General features: G+C 41.9%; 1 protein-coding gene across 1 annotated transcript in view; it reads left to right on the forward strand.

The window, feature by feature from the left end:
* The window catches only part of LOC137521208 (cytosolic phospholipase A2-like), a 160,856-nt gene extending 141,339 nt beyond the window's left edge, over positions 1–19,517 (forward strand). The window contains exons 11-12 of the mRNA XM_068240165.1: positions 3,274–3,431; positions 19,300–19,517. Of these exons, the coding sequence (XP_068096266.1) occupies positions 3,274–3,431; positions 19,300–19,422 (281 nt within the window). The 3' untranslated portion in view covers positions 19,423–19,517. The remainder of the gene's footprint in view (positions 1–3,273; positions 3,432–19,299) is intronic.
* Positions 19,518–22,099: the final 2,582 nt, after the last annotated feature.

Raw genomic sequence — 22,099 nt, forward strand, 5'->3', positions numbered from 1 at the left:
AGCCTAATTTTTCAGCATAAAAATGTGCTGAAAAGTTACCCCCTCGGCTTATATGCGAGTCAGTGGCGCAAAACAGATGGTGTAGCAGGTTTTGTTAATGGCAGAGGAGCGTAAGGATTGTGCACTAGTAATCCTGCTCTTACCAGCTTGCGCCCTGCTGTGTCCATGCCCTCCATCCCCTGCAACATGGTATGCAGAGTGAGCAGCTCAAGACTACCTTTGTCCCCTGGCTTGTGGAGTGGAGCGTGCAAGCAACATGTCAGCGGTGCAATGATCGGGAATTCTTCCTGTGTGGCAATTGCTGTCTCATATCAATGACACCATCTAATGGCTTCTTGAGACACAGCTGTATGATCCTGGGGAACATCTGGATATGGGGAGGGGGGCTGACTTGTACTGGAGGAACATCTGGCTACTGTGGAGGGGGCTATATTGGGGAGGGGGCTTATATGCGTGTGAATCACTTTTTCCTGGTTTCTGTGGGAAAAGTGGGTACATCGGCTTATACATGGGTCGGCTTATATGCGAGTATATGTGGTATGTCTAAAGATCTGTTATATCAGCAGGTCACAAACTTGGTTATATTTTCAGAATAACGTATGTTTTACTTAAAATGCGGCTACAACTATAATAAATGTGGTTATATCCATTCAAAATAATGTATATATGTTTGACCTGTCTAAAAATCAGTTCTGTTAGCAGGTGCCTAAATTTGGCTATATCAGTTAATTAGGTTATATCAGTTCAAAATAACGTTTGACATGAAATGTGGTTGAGATTAGGCAACACCATTGGGGTCTTAGGGTTAGGCATCACCGGGGAGGGTTCTGTGTGAGAGTAGAGAGAACTTAGTTCATAGTAATCACTTTTCTCAGCTATATCTGGCACCCTTTTATAACCGAAATCACTTTTCTCGGCTATATCCAGCACCCTATCATTTTTCTTGACTATAACCGGAGCCCTTTTATAATCAAAAGCACTTTTCTCAGTTATATACGGTGCCATTTTATAACCAAAACTACGTTTCTTGGCTACATTTGGTGCCCTTTTTTTCTAGGTGCCATTTTTAAATCGTCAAAAAAGAATAGAGTTCCTGGTAATACTGTGCAAAAAAACTTTAATCAATTACAATGTACCATTACAAAACTCCTATTAAAACCCCCACATAAAAACCACCTATAGATCGCTGTTATATGGCCATAGAAAACCCTTGAGGAGTGCACTCCAATCAAAAATAGGGTACCGGTACAGTCCAAAATTCTTCAGGCCCATTCAATTGCAGCAATCCTATAGCCAGGTGTAGTCAGCACACATAACCAATCTTAATTTTCGGCACCACCGTGTGCATATTTAACACGCCTCTCAGCATAACACTGGTACGCTCTTATTACTGACACAGGAATGTCAAACCTCAATCCGAATATTGCAGCACATGCCACTGATTCAGACAGCCAAACAAGACTCACGTGACCCCCATCTAGCTGGTAGACTCATAGGAGTAGCAATATGGCGTCCGCCAATCCGCAGCTCAATCGATGTATCGGTAGCTCAATCAAGGTATCGATTAAATGACTGCAGCCCAAGTTACCTTTACCAGCATACCTTTAAAAGCACCACTATGAAAATAAAAAAGGAGGCGCAAATTATTAAAATATTGGTACTTATACTGATTCTACTATCTCCTGCTATACGTGATAGAATATGGGCAGTGTTTGTTTATTTATTGTATTTATAAAGCGCCAACATATTACGCAGCGCTGGACATTAGTTTAGGTTACAGACAATATTTAGGGGTGACATACAGCAAAATGACAATACATGAATACAAGAAAGACCACAGTATGAGTACAAGGTAATGCTTAGTCACTGGAGGGGAGCATGGAGATTAGGCAAGTTAGGTTCACTCAGATGCATAGTATGGATTCACAGTAATGGAGGTGCATGATCAGGTAGGACACAAAAGGAGGAGGACCCTGCCCAAAGGCTTACAATCTAGAGGGAGAGGTAAGGACACGAAAGGTAGGGGACCAGGGTTCAGCTGTGGGTTTAGAGCACTTGCGAGGGGTAGTAGGCCAGAGTGAAAAGGTGAGTTTTGAGGGCTTTCTTGAAGATGTTGAAGGAGGGGGCTGCCCTAATGGGTGGAGGTAGGGAGTTCCATAGTGTTGGAGCAGCTCTTGAGAATTCCTGGAGGCGTGCATGGAACTGGGTGATGCGGGGGGGGGGGGGGGGCGGTAAGGCGAAGTTCATTGTAAGAGCGGAGTGAGCGGCTAGGTGTGTACCTATGAGTAAGATCGAAAATGTAGGTTGGACAGGTTTTGTGGACAGATTTGTAGGTCAGACACAGTATCTTGAATCTGATTCTGGACTGGATAGGAAGTGTTACCGATATTCTACTATAGTCCTATGTTTTCCTATTCTTACCTACTCTTAACACTAACCTCTCTCTTACCTATATCTAAGGGCTGGTTCACACCAAGAGCGGTTCTGAGCGTTTTTTAAAACGCTTTCTGGGGAGGAAAACGCTTGGCTAATGATAGTCAATAGGCTGGGGCACACCAGAGCGGCTCGTTTTTCCCCCAAACGCAAACTCGGGTCCTACAGCATTTTTGAGATTTCTGAGGCGTTTATGCCTTAATGTAAAGTATAGGAAAGTGGAAAACTGCTCTGAAAAACGCTAGATCAGAATGGTTTTCCAAGCGTTTTTGTTACAGAAGCGGTTCAGTTACAGATTTACTGTAGCAAGATATAAAATCTGCTACATAAAAACGCTCAAAAACTCGTAGAATCGCTCTGAAATTTTTTTTTCAAAAACCGCTAGCGTTTGTGGGTCCGCTAGCGGTTTTTGGTGTGCACCAGCCCTCACACTAACCCTTTAAGTGCGCCCCGACTAGCCTAGCTAACGTGGCTTCTACAGGGAGAACGAGGAGGCGGAGGAAGATGGCTGGGAGTGATCGGTGCGGAGGGGGCTGGAGGAAGCTCCAGGTATGTATAAAACTTTTATATCTTGTCATCTCAGGTTTGCTTTGTTTTAAAATGCTTGAGCTACCATCAAGGACAAGCTGTTTCCAATCAGGAAGCATACTAAACTGACCATCTTTTTACATTGGCATCCACTTAATCACTGTCTAGTCACAATATTTGTGAGCTAGGTTCAAATGTTTCTATTTTGATTGGTGGTTAAGCTAGATAATTTGATTCAGCTGATCGTCTTAATAACTGTAGGCATTTTGTGTTTTTTCTGCTACTGTAGTAATTTGTATTATTTTATTGTAGGAATTCCAAGGAAAACTGCAGAAGAAAAGGACTTTGCAGATTTTGATATCTTTGATGATCCAGAAAGTCCATTTTCAACATTTAATTTCCAGTATCCAAATCTGGCATTTAAACGATTGCATGACCTGATGGAGTTCAACACACTCAACAATATAGATGTATGTATGCCTTTCTTGATTGTTTGAGGCACCTATTTCAATACAATCACCAGTTAGTCACTATTTTCAGTTTTTCAAAAGGTGACAATACTAAATCTGACAATCTACAAACTAATGTACAAAAAAGGGGAGAAAGTTAGTTCTCACATGGAATAAGTTTAGGTGTGTCGAGCACCAAGGAGTCAATAGCCCCCCAAAAAGCTCACACACCACCCCACTCTGGGCCCGCAACTTAAGTACTAGACCTAAACCACCACCAAGAGAAAAAGTATAAACAGACCTCAGAATTCCCCAAAAACGTATAAATGCTTTATTGTGGACAAAATTCACCAATGACAACAATTCTCAGATAATATCATTAAAAACACAGTCCCGGTGGTCCCTCAAGCCCCCCACATACACACATTCACTTGTACTGGGCACATCCAGAATTGTGCCATGTGGAGACGATGTGGATTTATAGGCTGGGCACGTTGTCACCACATGGTTTGTGATTTCTAGGTGTACCTGGATTAGGGTGAGAGAAATTCACCATTTGATTATGGACTATGAGAGATCTTTTGTCTGTATGGTGTGATTCCACCCTTAATACATTGTTCTTGCTGCGGTCTGTGTGTATACTTTTTCTCTTGGTGGTGGTTTAAATCCAAAAATGACTGTATTTTTGGAATATAAAACTCACTTTCTCCCCAAAAAAGTGGGGAAAAAAGTCACCGAGTCTTTTAGTCTAAATTCAGGGAGTTCCTGACTTGTGAATGCCTGCCAATAAGAACCTCCAACCTGTTGCAATGTTGGGGACTCCCTGTACTGTGCCCATCCAGGGGAGGACACAGGGGCACAAACGGAGGATAAGGGGGGCACAAAAGGGCATATAGGAGGACATAAGGGGACACAAAGGGGCATAGAGGAGGACACAAGGAGGACAGAGGGGGACACAGGATGACACAGGGAGAAACAAGGTACAAGGGGGCATGAGGTACAAAGGGGGCATAATCCACAAGATGCCCCTTCACCATGGATGCACCAGGTTTAGTATATATTTTTTCCCTTTGATTTTGTCCTCTAGGTGCATCTCAGGAGCGTCTTATAGTCCAAAAAAGACGGTAAGTTAAAAGGGAACCTGAGCAGTACTTTAAATCAAAACTTTCATTTACCTGGGGCTTCCTCCAGCCCACCAGCGTCTTCCTGGCTCTTCTGCGGGTCCCGCTGGCGGCTCCGTTACCGGCAACACCCGGCCGCTCATTGTCATCATGCTGCCGGCTACGAGTCATCACGGCGGCCGGTGTGACGGTACTGCGCATGCATGGTTTTCTAACTCTGAACCGCGCAAGCGCAGTACTGTCACGCCGGCTGCCTTGATGACGCGTAGCGGCCGACGTGATGACATGGAGCAGCCGCCAAGCATTCAAATCCAGGAAGTGTCGGCGGTAACGGAGCTGCCAGCGGGACCCGCAGAAGTACCAGGGGACCTCGCGGCCTACGGAGGGCTGGAGGAAGCCCCAGGTAAGTGAAAGTTTTGATTTAAAGTACTGCTCAGGGTCCCCATTAATATGTGTATATATAATTTATAGTATATTTTTAAAGGACAACTATCATGAAAAATTTTAAAATTTATAATACATACATATAAAGTGTACATTAAATGCCCTATATATTTCATTTTTCCTATGGTGCTGTCACAGTAGATAGAAAAAGCTGACTGGTCTGCCAGATTTTGGACTATCGCATCTGTTTATGGGAGGTTCTTTTTTATGTTCTTCACAAAAGCACTTCCAGGAAATGATTTATACAAATATGTCAGCCAGCTTCCCTGCTTATTTGCACGCTGTTTTGGCAGTTTTTATAAAGAAAGAAATAACTGAGAATTCTTCATAAGGAGATAACTAGTCCAAAACCTGACAGATCTATCAGATTTTCACTACCTACTGTAAGTCATATTGACATAAGAAAAAATACATTTGTAGTGCATTTTACTCTGGAAAAATGTACAATTATATGTTTGTAGTTTAAATTTTACAATTAAATTTTTTTTTTTGTACAATTTTTCGAGATATTTGTGTTTTAAGCTCTGAATCGCACTGGCTGCCCATAGCTCTTCTAAGGCTCTAGGGAAAGAATCTGAAGGGAATTCTTGACATTCAACATGATTAAATAATAAAGCCATAGTAATCCACATTGGATACTTAGCTTTGATGCAAAGCTTCAATATGATAAATTGTGCTGAATGCACTAAAGTATGAAATAAACCTTAGCCTTTATCTACATAGGGCATACCAACTAAAATGGGACCCTTACCATGAAGTAAGTATAACGGCTGATAAGAGAAGTGATCAAAATAATTGTATCCTGCAAAACTGTAATTTTCTGTATCGGTTGCACAAACCACATTATATAACCATGTAATCCCATAAGTTACAACAAAGTAACTTTGGTTGTTAAAAGCAATTCCCTACAGCCTCCATCACCTCAGCCCTAACAGATGTTTTCAAAAAAGGGAGTGATGGAGCATCTGGCTTCATTGGCTGCTGCAGGACCGCCTCCCATAGTCCATTCTGATTTAGTTTGTACTGCAAAATGATTTACTTGCACAGTTGAAAAGATTTATGTTAATAGGTGATATTTTCCATTTTCATTTAAGCTTAGTCATCAATTTGTTGGTTAGTGTGTCCAGTCTAACCTGGTTAAATAATTGAGGCGGGGACACTGGAGTCTATCCATTTGTTAAAAATTACTTTTTTTGATGCTTGGATGATAAGATGAGCCAGCCACATCTTTCTTTGTGCTGATTTGCTGTTGAAAAGGAATTTTATGGTCATGCTAATTAAATCAAGAATAAATAGAAAAAATGTATCCAAATAGTATGCAAATGTCTACTACGTACAGAAAGTATAAATATTATTTATGATATGAAAGAAAAAGAAACTCGAAGTGTGGACCTTAATGCAAACACAATGGGTTCTATTAACAAAATTTCTCATAAATGGCTTATTTATCAGCTAATTGATAGCACATTTACAAGCAAAATAATCACTCAAAGTAAGTTTTTCCTGATTACCTTCATTGCAATATTACTTTTCTTACCTTAAAGGGATACTGTAGGGGGGTCGGGGAAAAATAAGTTGAACTTACCCAGGGCTTTTTATGGTCCCCCGCAGACATCCTGTGCCTGCGCAGCCACTCACCGATGCTCCGGCCCCACCTCCGGTTCACTTCTGGAATTTCAGAGTTTAAAGTCTGAAAACCACTGCGCCTGCGTTGCCATGTCCTTGATCCCGCTAATGTCACCAGGAGCATACTGCGCAGGCACAGACCATACTGACCATAAACTCTGAAATTCCGAAAGTGAACTGGAGGCAGGGCCGGAGCAATGGTGAGTGGATGCGCGGGCACAGAATGTCTGCGGGGGACCATTAGAAGCCACGGGTAAGTTCAACTCATTTTCCCCTGACCCCCCCCTACAGTGTCCCTTTAATTATATTATATTTTTTCTCTTTGGGAGCTTAAAAATGTAACATAAATAAGGTGAAAACTGAGGAAAACAGGTGAAAAAGCTTTGTGAATCATGCCCATTGTGTCCTTAGATATGGACAGATGGTGGCCGTTTTCTCCAAGTCCTTCATATGAAACTCTGGGATCAATCATGTTAGAATAAAACCAGGTGGACAGCTAATTCAGTGCACATCTAGAAAGACTGCAAATAAACATCCTTTAGTACATTATAAATATATCTAAATACATATAAAATAACATGTATGTAGAGCTGTCCATGGGAGGGTCACCAAAAACAAAACCCCCCACTAATTCAACCAAACACTTATGACTGCATTATAAATGGCTCAAAACACTGCAGTGGCTGGATGGTGTAAGCAGTGGCTGGATGGTGTAATGGTTAAGGGATCTGCCTCTGACGCAGGAGACCAGGGTTCGAATCTCAGCTCTGCCTGTTCAGTAAGCCAGGAGAAGAGCGTGATATGTTATTTGTCTTGTCAAATAACCAACCTCACTCTAGGATCATTGCCATATGTAAAATTACACAAACTCCATGATCTAAAAGGCCTTTGTAAGAGTCGTGCCCCCTCCCCCCACCCCCTCCAGCTATGGCACCCTTCCCATGGACTAACTTGGATTTGAATTGCTGGGTCTCTGTATAATCACACGATCATGCATCTTATACTCTGTTTGCTACCTCTCTGTCTGTCTGTCACTCCTTGTTTACATTGTTTGCTACACACTCTGCATTTTTTTTTGAGGGTAGGCTTTTCTTGGAGTAGGGGGGAGGGAAGCAGGAAAATGTTTGTCCCGTAGTCTGACGATATCCTCGCAGTCAGTTTGAGTAATGTTGTCACTCGGGCTGCCGGAATCAAATATCAGGGATGATAAAACATGCTCCTCCTACTTCAGGAAGGAGTCCGTGTTGCCTGATTTTTGGTATATGACAAAAGAATTATGCAATGCCATCTGAATCAGGTAAATCCCCATTTTTTTGTAGCAGCTTTTGGTTTTCCTGCTTACCAGATAATAAGACATCATCTGGTCTGAAAAATCCACTGCCCCCATATGCTTGCTATAATCCAGTATCGCCTATGGTTTCTCTGTCTATTGTCTTTGTCTTCAAAGACATCAAAGCCTCAGTATGCATGGTGGTCAGCATCAGGACATCTCTCTTGTCTTTATATTTCATAACAAGGAGTTCACTGCTTCTCAGGCTGCACATCTCCCCCTTTTTTTTTTTTTTTTTTTTTTTTATGCACAACCTCTTCTGGTAGGCCCTTCCTGTTTGCCCGCAAGGTCACAGTTTGAGCATCAAACAAAAATTTAAAAAGGGGCACGCTGGTGTAAAAATTATCTAAATATAGGTGGTACCCTTTATTTAGTAATGGACTAATAGGGTGAACGACAATCTTTCCATTGGTGCCCATATAAGCAGGGCACCCCTCAGGCTGTAGTAGTCGGTCCTTCCCCTCATATATACGGAATGAGTAGGTGTACCCTGTACTGCTTTCGCAAAGCTTGTACAGTTTCACTCCGTACAGAGCTCATTTGGTGGGGATGTATTGTATTATGCCCAGCCTCCCTTGATAGGGCATTAGGGATTCATCGACTGCGATCTCCCGCTCAGGCACATAAATTTCACTGAATTTTGCATTCAGATGGTCCAGAAGTGGCCTTAATTTAAAATTTAATTTATTTAATTTAAAAAGGCGGTCTCGAGAAGGATCTTCACAACTGAGGTCTTCCGCATTGTTGTTAAAGTGAAGAAACCGCATCAGCATTTTGTACCTCAGCTTTGTCATCTTCCCTGAATATTGAGGTGACTGATGGAGTGCATTTCTGCTCCAATACATGCTGAGCTGTGGTCGCCACATTAAGCCCATATTTAAAATAAGGCCCAGAAAAATTCTGAGCTCAGCCAAATTTGTCGGTGTCCATTTTGTGACATAAACTGACATTGGATTGGCAGCCAAATATTGTGCAGCATAATTGTTAGTCTGTTCCACGATATAGTGTAGAAATTCATCAGGAAAAACATCTGAAAAAAATGTAATAGGGGTCATATTCCCTGTATCCACTGTAATGCCACTGGCTGCAGTAAAGGAGGGATTTGTGGCTCTTTCATGTTCGGAGGTAACCATTTTGGGTGAGCAATTTCAAAGGGTATTGCCTCTCTTTCACGTACCCTCGGCTGTATGCGTCCTCCTCTGCGTTCTGATGGCCCCTCAGTTTCAGAGTTGCTGTCGCTGCTGATGGCATTAGATTGCACCCTACTTCCAAATCTAGCCCGCTTTGATGATGGCCCTGCACGCTCGGGATCCAGAATCAATTGGTATCCAATCACTGCCAGAATCAGAATCCTCCTCGCCACTGCTACCAGAAAGCTGCAGCATGGCGCACGCCTCCTCTGCCGTGAAAAGCCTCTTTGCCATGTCTAGGATCGGCAAATTACTTTAAATGATCTAAGATCAACAAACAGAAAAGATCGATAGAAAGGTTTATTTTTTTGGGGGGGGGGGGAGAGATGACACAAAAGGTTAGGTAGGGGATCTCTGAATCACTAAATGATTCACTGATAAAATCACTAGCAGGGGGGTAGGTGAGAGGTGTGGAGATTAGCTAGGGCCCCAAAAGGTCTAACTAAACCCAGCTAGGGCTATACCGAGGTATTGGTGACAGAAGAGGTTACAGGCTAGGTAGGGGTTAACAGTTTAACAATAAAAGAAAAAAAACACTGTTATATCCGTATATTTTACACTGTGGCACTGTCAGCAGCTCCGTCAACCTCAGATCTCACACTGACAGAGATCTGAGGTAACAAGAAGCACTTCAAGTGCTACAATGTAAATATTTACGTTTACTCATAGAATAAATGCTGCTATTGGCTACGTAGCGTGGATCGGGGGGGGGGGGGGGTTGGCCCTAGGACTGCGCAGCCGCACTCGCGGCCAGGCGGACTGCGTAGCCGCGGCCAGAGGAAGTGGCCATTTTTGGAGAGGCAGGAGAGCCTGACCCGGGCCGTGGGGTCGGGAGCCGGCCCGGGGGGACCCGGCGGATCAGCACGGAGGGCGCGGACGGCGTCCTCCGTGCCTTAAACGACGATGCAGGTGATTAACTTTTTTTGCTCCGTTGGCCTCGTAAGTCCTTTAAGGCGTATTTTGCACTGCAGATTGATTTTAACTGAGATTCATGCCACCCCTTGTCTATTACAACTTTGTATATTTCTGTAACCCTCAATAATCTTAGAACCCACATCATCATCCGTGTTTTTCAAGATTGTTTTAGGGTGTTAAGAGACTTGTAAGTTAAATTTATACTTTACATGTTTAATTGTATGGCATAGAAAGACAGTTTGGGTACATGCGGCAGGACACATACATGCATATAAAAGAAAGCTAGGTGTTCAAATATTACTATCTTTTTTTATTTATACTAGATGTATTTATAGTATGGGACAGCTCATTTTATGCTTTTTTTTTGTTGCTGGTTGAAAGAAAAACATGTATAATTAATGTCTTTGTAAAGACTTAGAAATTACAGTAGATGATTCGCATGGAACTTAAAATACCATAAAGTACCTGTATATGAAATCCTGTAGATTCAGATGATGTAGAATTGCTGCAGGAATGCTTTGTTGGAACCACAACCTTGTTATCCTTGGATATAATGTAATAGAGGTTACATGCCATATAGTGATGCGTGCCTTTAGTCTAGATCCCAGCAGTGACGGACCTTGTCTGGAAATATGCTTTAATGTTGACTCAGAAGTTATTTTTAAACACTTGAAAGACTGAGCAGTGATTCTCATTCTGGAAATGAAATGCACGTTTTTGGAAACAGGCCCTTCTGTGATTCCCTGGTGAGGTTACCTTACTCATAGTACTCACAAATGAGAATTCTGTCTTTGCTCCTGGAATCCGCTTTCATTTTTATAATGAAAAGAGAAATGTGGAAACTTTCCAGTAAATTCTTGAAATGTAAATAGATACTTGTGATACATTCGAAGAGTTTGAAATACTTTTGATTACGATAACACAAATCTGTTTGTGAAAGGGAAACTTTTAATTAAGGAAAAAAAATTCCAGGTTAGCTGTATGTACATTATTTTATTACACATTCTTACCAGTTTCTGTAATGTAAACAGAGATGAGACATGAGACGTTGCTTCCTGTAGATGTGCAACCTCTTGGTTAAATACAGAAGATTGTCTTAGTGCACAAGTAATAATGGTGTTGGAATGTTGACGTTTCAGTGTGTAAGGTTCAGGGAAAGCCAGAAAGTCTGTTACATGAAATGTCCAACTGGACAAATATATTTGTCCAGCAGGAGCAGTTTAGCGGCAATCTGAACGGATATATTCGTCCAGCAGTGTTGTGGCAGTTGCGCGCTCGGTCCTGTCGGCTATTACAGGGGATCGATTGTGGAAGGGGAATGAGTGTTCCCCCGAGGCAACCAATCCCCTGTAAAGGAATCAACTTGCCTTGAATACCACAGCAAGCATCAAAATGGTTAAAAAAAACAAAAAACCATGATCAAGTACTTCCTGGTAACTAGCAAGAGTGCTTAGCACCACCTAGTGGCCAAAAAGTCAAATTAAAGTAAAAAAAAATACATTATACATTTAATAAAGCTTTATTAACCCCCCACCTTCCCCTGTAGCTACCAAAAAAAATACATAAATAGTTATTTTAGGGACTGAACATTTTTAATATGTATTTTACTTTTATCGTTTGCCTATATGTGTTTGCAAAAAATGCACCTTAATTTCCAAATAAAATATTGGTGTCATACATTGTACTAGGGAAATATTTTAAATGTTGAAATAGTTGGAACAAATTGGCAAATAAAATGTGTGGGTTTTATGCACAGTAGAATGTTTCATTTTATTCCCATTAAAATGAATTTAGAATAATATAATTCTTAGCAAAATGTACCAGCCAAAGAAAGCTTTAGGCTTTCTTATTGGGGGTGAAAAAAATAAGCTATGGTGTGATAAGTAGTGATAATAATTATTGGTGAATGAATGGGAGGAGCGCTGACATGGGAAAATTGCTTCTGTCTTAGAGGTGAAAACACCTGCAGGCTGAAGTGGTTAAACACTTCTGAAAGATTACTAATTACTTCACGAGTCCTTTATAGCAAGGAGTTGTCACTCATTGCAGAGCTTAAAGTGGCTTTGAACCCACATTTATTATGGTAACAAAATAATTCTTTAGTCAAAACGGTGTTGGCATATGTTACATAGTTTTGTTGAGAAAAAAATATTTATCCATCAAGTTCAAACCAGAAAATATGGTACAATATTAGCCTCTACCCTTACACATCCCAGTTGATCCAGAAAAAGGCAAAAAGAGTACATGTAGCGGCACCACTGTGAGAGTTGGGCGCCGGATAGTGCCAATATTAAAAAATATTGGTAATTTATATTATCAATATGTTATTATAGACATACCCAACCCCCATCCTCACAATAACCCTCCACTCCTAATACCTAACATCAACCTCCCCCTTAGACCACTATTTGTAACCGATCATCTGCAAATAGAAGCTACAGTTATTACCTACTTTGGCTACTATGTACATCTGGGTGCCCTATTACTGATGCTTTGGAGTCTAAAGCTGTGTACTCACCTCCCGACAGGTCATCAGCGACGCTTTTCCTGCCAGCGGGTGTGCACGATGTCATGCGGCGCAATACGCTGGGAGTGAACGAGACTGCAAGCGATCGCGGGAGTCGTCGGGGATCTTATCAATCTGATCCGCCGTGATGGTCGTTATTATGATGCAACGCTAAGTAACGTTCGCATGGTCGTGCGCCTGTACCCACGTCGCTAAAAATAAAGTTAACCAACTATAAGAACCTAGTGGGATGATGAACACTGCAAAGAAATGGACAAGCACCATCAACAATAATAGTACAGAGGCTTGTAAGTATTAAATAATGCAACCAATAACGTGCAGAAAGGCCATGAAGTATGAGGTAATCAAAACAGCACAACAGGATTTGTCCCCAAATGAACCGCACCACAAGGGTATTACAAATATAAACAAGCCTTTATTACATCCATATCAAAAATTTTAAAAACATAAAAACAAATGCACAGAAAAGGTAAAGCCCTATGATGCACAAATGGTAAACAGTCTCAGTATGGACAGTACAAGTCAATATAAATATGCATATATGCAGAGTCTTCCCAAACACTGGAAAGTAGGAAATGTGAACAACAAATGTCAGTCACTAATATGTAGATCGAACAAGTGCATAAACAAGTGCATATGCACCCTGCATAGACATGCATGGGTGTATAAGAAAGTGAATGGGCTGTATGCTGAAGTGCCAAGGTGAATGAGCAAAGCAGTTAGTGCACAAGGTAAACCCAGCAGTGGGTGTGAGAGCAGCGTGGATGACCACGACAAGGAGACACAGCGACAGAAAAGCAGAGAAGTAACCAACAACAAGTATTAGAACACCGAGAAGGAAGTGTCCGTGAAGAGCGAGTTTACCAGCGTCAGACTGAGCGGGAGGGCATGGGTGTGCAGACCGTCGCGATTCGCTGCACACTGCGGCTTCTTCCGGGCATGAAGGAAGAAGCCGCAGTGCGCGGCGAATCGCGACGGCCTACACACCCATGCCCTCCTGTTCAGTCTGACACTGCTAAGCTTGCTCTTCACGGACACTTCCTTCTCGGTGTTTTAATACTTGTGGTTAGTTACTTCTCTGCTTTTCTGTTTTCTAAATTATAATTACTATTTTCTAAATTATAATAAATAGCAGCCTTTTTGTCAGCTGCATGATGACAAATATAAAATATTTCACATTTATTAGAGGAACCCCTCCCTTCCTTTCATTTTGCCGGGACAGAATCTGGCAGACTGGTGGAGTAGGAGGTGTCCAGCAAAGGAGGAATTGCTAATGGCTGCCACCTGTATAACCCTAGTTATGAAAAGAGAAGGGTGAAAAGCATGCACTGAAATGCTCATAGGGGCTTGAAGGAGTGTTCATTATATTTGTATGTGTCAGAGTGATGCAACTAAATATTTTGAATTAAAAAAAAATGTTTGGTTTGGGTCCGCTTTAAGGAGAACTGTGGAAGTCAAGGCAAGATCTGAGAGAACAGTCTGTATTCTGGCTAGAGAGGCAAAAGGTAACCACCATATACCATAAATATTTGAGTATAAGCTGACCCAAATATAAGCTTGAGGTACAGTCAGGTCCATAAATATTGGGACATCGACACAATTCTAACATTATTTGCTCCATACACAATGGATTTAAAATGAAACAAACACAGTGTGATTTAACTGCAGACTGTCAGCTGTAATTTGAGGGTATTTACATGCAAATTAGGTTAACGGTGTAGGAATTACAACAGTTTGCATGTGTGCCTCCCACTTGTTAAGGGAGCAGTAATGGGACATAATAATAATCATAAATCAAACTTTCACTTTTTAATACTATATCTGCATTTAAGGGGGCTTAGATGCTTTCCTTTTGTTGAAAGACATCCATGGCTATAAATACTAGGTAATTCCCGGTAGTGTTGATCCAGGGATTTTATCCGATTGCCATCTGGAGTCAGGAAGGATTTTTTTCCTTTTTGGGGCTAATTAGACCATGCCTTGTAAGGGTTTTTTGCCTTCCTCTGCATCAACAGGGACATGTGCGGGTGCAGGCTGGTGTTGTATTTTTCTGGTTGAACTTGATGGACGCCTGTCTTTTTTTCAACCCAAAACTATGTAACTATATCTGTTGTTGCACCTACTGTGTCTCATGTCTGTGACCCCTCCAGTGGAATACATAATGAAACCCCACTAGACTGTCATGGAGATGATTTGCTGTGAGGCAGGCTGAAGATCCTGCTGACAGGCTAGAGCAGGGGTCTCAAACTCAATTTACCTGGGGGCCGCAGGAGGCAAAGTCAGGATGAGGCTGGACCGCATAAGGGATTTCCCCCAAAAAAGTCCTCAAATGTCATTATTAACCGTTTTTAATTATTTCTTCTGAACATGAAGTGTCCTACCTTATAGTTCGCTTCAGTGCTCCCATTACAAGTAATCCGCCGTGTCCCCGCCGCAAAACGAGGGCTGCAGAGCCCCCAAATCGCCCGGGGGGCAATCTGCCGGCATTTCTTGGAAGGGGGCAATCTGCCGGCATTTCTTGGAAGGGGCAGAGCTTTCAGCTCTGCCCCTCCTGACGTCAATAGCGGGTCGGATTGCCGCCTCTGCCCGCCCCTTTCACTCTTCCTTCACAGAGAGGGGCAGGGAGAGGCGGCGATTGACGTCAGGAGTGGCAGAGCTACAGCTGGAAGCTCTGCCCCTCAGCGCAGTCGTAGATGTTTGCCCGGGGGATTTGGGGGCTCTGCAGCCCTCGTTTAGCGGCGGGATGCGGCGGATTACTTGGGAGCACTGAAGCGAACTATAAGGTAAAATAATTTGCTTCCGTGTCTCTTTTGCTTTTGCCGGCGCGGGCCACAAAATATTGTGCCGAGGGCCGCAAATGGCCTGCGGGCTACGAGTTTGAGACCCCTGGGCTAGAGTCACTGCTGCTAGCACACTCCACTCTGCACTCTGCATATGGCAGGAGGGCACTCGGGGAGGAGGGGATCATTATTGTATGACGCCAGATCAAAGCCACACCAGCTTTGATACAAGATCAAGGTCCCCTCCTCTCTGGGCATGTCCGGAGTTACCACCAGACTATCAGATTAGTAGAATCTCCCCATGCTGCAGCATTTGGGTGTCACATTTTTTTTCTGGAATATCAATCCTTATGGTCTTTTTGTATATTACTTGACTGAGGTGGTTGGTGAATCCCATATGTGGAGGGATCTGTGTATGCTCATATATGATCGAAAACAAACAAAATACAAATTGAGGGTTTCACGGCCTAGTAATCTTACGCATAAAACATAACTTTTAATAGTAATGCTAATAAATAGTCATACAAGTGATACAGCATAAAAAAGTCCTAAATACACATTGGTCATAATGTCAATAGCCTGACGCAGGTTTCACAACCGATGACCAGGTTGCTTTTTCAGAGGCAGAGGCTTTTTTTTTCCTGAGTTCACGCTTCGTGACTACAGGACAGTTTATAAAAGCATAAGGCCTCGTTCACATCATTTAGCGCAGATGGCTGTGCGATTGGAACGCAACGCGTCCGATCGCACGCCACCTGCGCTCCTATGCGCTGCACTGCAGATCCCATTCATTACAATGAATGGGATCTGCGCTGCGATTCCCAAAAATGCGTGCAGCACGCGATAGCGCAATCGCGCTGCCACGCAGCGCATATGATGGGAACGGTAGAAGGGCTGTCTATGCCCTTCTACCGTTCTTGCGTGTCGCACACTATACGCGCTGCCAAAATGCGGACGGCAGCGCGTATAGTCTGAACGAGGCCTAAGACAAAAGCACATAAATACAGCCACATCCAGACATGTATCGCACATGTTTATTGTCCTGTCAGCCTAACACATGGCCAATTTATAATTGCAACCAATTGTCAATCTTTGCAAAACAGCATAACGTAGAAGACTGAGGTCCAGGGATTGCACTTGTCTGTTGGAATGTAATTGTTTTAGATGCAGCCAGGGAGAGCACAGCAGTAAATTTGCCAAGCACTAATGATTCAAAAAGCCAATCCTTTTTGAATCATTAGTGCTTGGCAGATGTACTGCTGTGCTCTCCCTGGCTGCATCTAAAAGGATTGTATTCCACCAGACAAGTGCAATCCCTGGACCTCGGTCTTCTACATTATGCTGTTTTGCAAAGATTGACTATTGGATGCAATTATAATTGGCCATGTGTTTGGCTGAAAGGACGATAAAATGTGCGATACATATCTGGATGTGGCTGTATATATGTGCTTTTGTCTTAGAAGCAACCTGGTCATTGGTCGCGAAAAGTGCGTTAGGCTATTGACATTATGACCAACTTGTATTGAGGACTTTTTTTTATGCTATATCGCTTGTATGACTTTTTATTGGCATTACTATTAAAAGTTGTTTTATGCATAAGATTACTAGGCCGTGAAACCTTCAATTTGTATTTTGTTTGTTTTTGATCCTTTATTCAGAGGGGTGGCCTCATTTTTTCCCCCAGATATGAGTATCAATTTTTAACATATGCTCATATATACTATACCTATACAACATGTCTCTGAAGAAGTGACCTTTTGTGGTCACAAATCATGCATCAGGCTGCGTTCAATGGCATTGCTATGATGTACTGTATTGTTGTTGTTTTTTTACTGCCTATCCATGTGGAATTTTTATGTGCTAAATATTATTTTAGTCAGAACAGTATGCATTGTAAAGTGTCTATTCTCAGCATGGGCAATCTCGGCACAGGATATTTTGGCTCGGGGTGAAGCTGAAAAATGGCTCACGCTACTCCTGCACAAACTCCAGGCCTGCACTGATTACTATTCCCCTTCCTAGTTGTAGCAACTCGGCGGGGACATGTAATTCAGGAATCGCCGATTGCCAGCGGCTGAATTATTTTTTTACTAATTTGTGCACTGACCAAATCAGACACACAGCGATGGCACTGACACGATTGGTGCAGCACTGCACTAAAATCAGCGGGTTCCATTGTAAACCTTCTCTTTTTGATGTTCTTTCAATACTAATGTTTTTGTATAAAGGGGGCGTGAGAATGATGTAATTTACTCTTGCTGTATAATGAGTGTAGGTAAGACAGCTCTTCCTCCTGCCGTCTATAGAGTTCCCTAAATGAAGAAAATATGGTTGAAGACTTAGATATGTCAAGTCAAAATAAAGCTGAGAACCATTTCTAGTGTAGGAATTCTAAAAGCCTAACAATATAAATACTGGACGCTCACAAGCACAGGTCACCTGAAAAACAACACCACACTAAGCATATGGCCATACAAGCCCATCTCCACTCAGGGCCTCTGGTCCTACCCTGTGAAGTTGCACCCGACAGATAGGGGAACCAACTTTATACCATAGGTGGCAAACAAAGGATTAGTAGTACTGTAGACGACTCAAATTGTAAAAATACTCAAATCAGATTTAGAAATAATTGATTACATAACAAGTGACTAATTATCAGGTATCGAGCATTAACGTTCTGAAACTACTGTGATTTTGTTGTTGTTGTTGCATTACTAAATCTGGCTATTGTAGCTACGTGTAGGTAAATAGAATGATGTTTTTTATTTTTTTTTCTGGGTTATTGTAATACTCTTTGTAAACCTGTTTGCATTTGACATTTGATTGTACATGGAAGCTATTCTCTGTATGAGTATCACTGCATTATACCATGATTACTTTAGTATAAACTATCAACATTTTGCAGAGGTGTTGTGCATTGCTAAGTACCTACCACCCCCAGTTGGGAATGTACATTATTCATATTACTGGATACACTTATAAAGTGAAAATTCAATCATGGGTGTACATGGGCAGAAAGTTTTGCTGTTGACTTAAAGGGACACTTAAGTCAAACAAAAAAAATGAGTTTTACTCACCTATGGCTTCCAATAGCCCCCTTCAGCTGTCCGGTGCCCTCGCTGTCTCCCTCCGATCCTCCTGGCCCCGCCAGTAGCCACTTCCTGTTTCGGTGACAGGAGCTGACAGGTTGGGGACGCGAGTGATTCTTCGCGTTCCCAGACATATTAGCTCCCTCTATGCTGCTATATGATATATGCTATAGCAGCATAGATGGCGCTATTGTGACCAGGAACACGAAGAATCACTCACGTCCCCAGCCTGTCAGCTCCTGTCACCGAAACAGGAAGTGGCTGCCGGTGGGGCCAGGAGGATCGGAGGGAGATGGCGAGGGCACCAGACAGCTGCAGCGGGCTATTGGAAGCCCCAGGTGAGTAAAACTAATTTTTTTTGTTTGACTTAAGTGTCCCTTTAACAACGGACTAGGGACTTTCAACAGTCATTGGCCACTTTGTGTGAGATGAACACTGGCCATGAAGAACAACATGCTGCTGCTTAGCTCTGCAATGCCTTTCCATTTAAATTAACAGGAGAAATGTGTTGCAATTAGAATGCAAATTAAAATGTGAGGGGAAAGATGCATGCCTGGGTCTTCCTCCAGGCTGATTGCTCTCTCTCAGTCCTCCTGTGCCATCTGAATCCTCAGCAATTTGCCCCAGAAAGTCCTCCAGTTGGAAAGGGGCACGTGCCTGGGCGGGCTGCGCATGTGCAGTACTCCCCTAGACAAAAGGACTTTCTGGGGTGAATTGCAGAGGATCCAAACAGTGCAGCAGGACGGGGAGGGAGCTAGAGGATGCCCCAGGTATGTATCATTTTTTCTCTCCAGACCATCTCAGGTTCCCTTTAAGCCATTTGTTATTTCAAGATGTGTTAGTCATTTAGATTTCTTTCTTTTCCAGGTAATAAAGGATGCAATTCATGAAAGCATTGAGTACAGGAGGCAGCATCCGTCCCGCTGTTCAGTGTCGCTCAGTAACGTCGAAGCCAGGAGATTCTTTAATAAAAGCAAACCACAAAACTAAAACAACTCTTAGAGGAAATTGACTGAAATGCTGAAGAATATATTTTCGTTTGTAATACATTTGTATATCCAAGTAAATGGTTATTATATAACAAACGCCTACCTATTTGTATTCCTTATTTTTATACTGAAATTTTATTGTTAAAAGTCTATATGACTGATGAGTATTGAAGATGAAATGGGATGGATTCTGATTTTCTATACAATACTGTATTCTTACATATTCTTTCATGCTGGTCTGGAATATGTGTAGAAAACGTGCAGAATTTTGCAGGGGTTACAGTTTTTTTTGTTTCCTTTCATCTACATAATACAATGATATTTTCTACCTTTGTCTTTGTCCTTAAGTCGTAATTAACAACCTGCATTTTCTTCTGGGTGTTTTTAAATTGCATATATCTAGTCTCTTTTGGGTTTGTGGGGGTTTAGTAGGAAAACAGCGTAACATGAAGATTTCCAGTTTCCCTTTACAGTATAGAGTAAGACCGTATGGGCCCGATCCAATTTACTTTTCACCTACTGTATATTTTCTCCTCAGTAATATTTTCATGTTGTAAATAAAATGGATTTTATGCCACCAGCAAGTAAGAAAATACTCAAAATAATTTTTGACAGTATGTTTCACCTGCTTTTTGGTACTTTTTCAATTGCAGAGTGCTACAAAGTTATTTTAAATGGAAGACGAAAAATGATCACTTAGGACAAAACTTAGTAGATAAAGTGAATTGAATAAGGGTCTGTATGTAATACAGACTTCAGATCAATGTCAAGCAACTGATTGTGATCCACTCTCTATATGTCTCTGTGCTTTGGCCAACTTTGCCTGGCAATTCCATTGGTCTGTATATTCTATGCCAATAGCCAATTTCCCACACATGCTGGACATGTCCTCTATATGGGCTTGGCCCATCTGCTCCATTAGTACAAACATATACACACACACATACATACAAGCATACATGTCTATAGAGATTTTCCTAGTTTATGTTGTATTGTATCAGACTGTTATGGACCTGTACCACTGCAATTTAGAAACCTAACATGGCAATCCTCCGTGCTCACATTTCTCACAAATGACACACTATTCTTCTTGTGTCCATTTCTCAAGGCATATGTACATACCACAAACTGTGTAGTGAACAAAATCCTGTTTCCTGTTATTACCGTTACAAGTATAATATGTAAAAAGGAATTCTACTGGAATTTCACATTTAAAATTACCCTATAACCATGATAAATTTAATGTTATACTTGTAGTATAATGATAGCGGACTTCAGTGCCTGGCCTAGCTAGTGTTGAGGAATGGTTATTTTGATACACAACTTCCCGTGGGGCCACATGTGTATGTAAATGTTTTGCACCATCCAGACCCCTGGCAGGACTCTAACAGGGCTCCGCAAGAAGCTAAGGGGTGCTTTGTTGTTTATTTTACATGTATAGCATTGCCACCAGGCATCAGGATAATAAAAGGCTGGTATTGGTTACATGGCTGTGACTGTGGCTGCTGATTACAATTTTTGTTACAGCTTTTATGATCAGCGGTTACTGTGTTGGGAGAAGATAAGGGGAGAGTAAAGGTATCTTTTAAATCTGATATTTAGAAATTTGGCAAATTCTGGAGATTAAAACTAATTTTAGACTTGGGTTTAAATCATTTACTTTAAGTAGACCATGCAACCGAAGCAGCTTGACTATTGTTACTAGATATATAGGGTCTGATAGTGTGAAACACTAGTCAGAGAGCAAGCTGCAAGTCTATTTTTGTTCTCCTTTAAAAAGGTGCTGCTTCCTGTATGAACAGTAATGAGAAGAAAGACAAAAGGTAGAGAGAGCGCACACTGTGATATGAGTCAAGTTGTGGGCTAGCCCAATAGGAGAGGTCTTACCTGATTGTGGAGGCTGGGGAAACCCTTATGGGTTTTCCAGCTGTTAGCCATTGTGTCTGTATTTTGCCGGGGACTTGGTTTGCGATGGATTCCAAAAGGTCCTTGCAAGTGCAGGCGGATGTTTTAGAGAATGCGGTCAGTTGGTACGAGCTAGGATCCCCGGCTATGCGTGGAGAAAGAGTGAGCTTACAGAACAAATTGGGGTTAGCTGTGTTTAAAATATGTATTGCGGTGCATTTCCCAGGGTAGAAAGCCCTGCTTTATCAAATGTAGAGCTATGCTTGATAAAACATAGTGAGCTCCTCTGAGGAACAGTTAAAGAGAAGACTACAGTATATACTGTATACTCTGTAACTGCTGTGGAAGATGTCTGCACTACATAAAGAGATGGCCCAAACTGTTAGCCGGTGGACAGTTGGTGGAAAACTTAAGCTGTTCACTGTTTGCATTTAACGCAGTTTTTTTTGTTAAAAATTTGCGTTTGCATTTGTTACATTAAAGTCACTGGCCGCAGTTCATAGCAAAGCCCCGTAAATGCTTTACAGATTATGTTAAAGTACCTTTGTCATGAAAATCTTACAATTTAAAATACGGTACATGTTAACATATACAAATAAGAAGTACGTTCCTTCCGGAGTTACCATAAATGAGCTATAAATTACTTTTCTCCTATGTTGCTGTCACTTACCTAGCATAGCTAGAGCTGCGGCATGTGTGTGGCGGCGATCTCAAGCTCATTAGAGGATATTGGCGTGGGACATTTCCGAGGATATTGGCATATGAACTTTTGA

Source organism: Hyperolius riggenbachi, chromosome 6 (genome assembly GCF_040937935.1).
Source record: "Hyperolius riggenbachi isolate aHypRig1 chromosome 6, aHypRig1.pri, whole genome shotgun sequence".
NCBI classification, from domain to species: Eukaryota; Metazoa; Chordata; class Amphibia; order Anura; family Hyperoliidae; genus Hyperolius; species Hyperolius riggenbachi.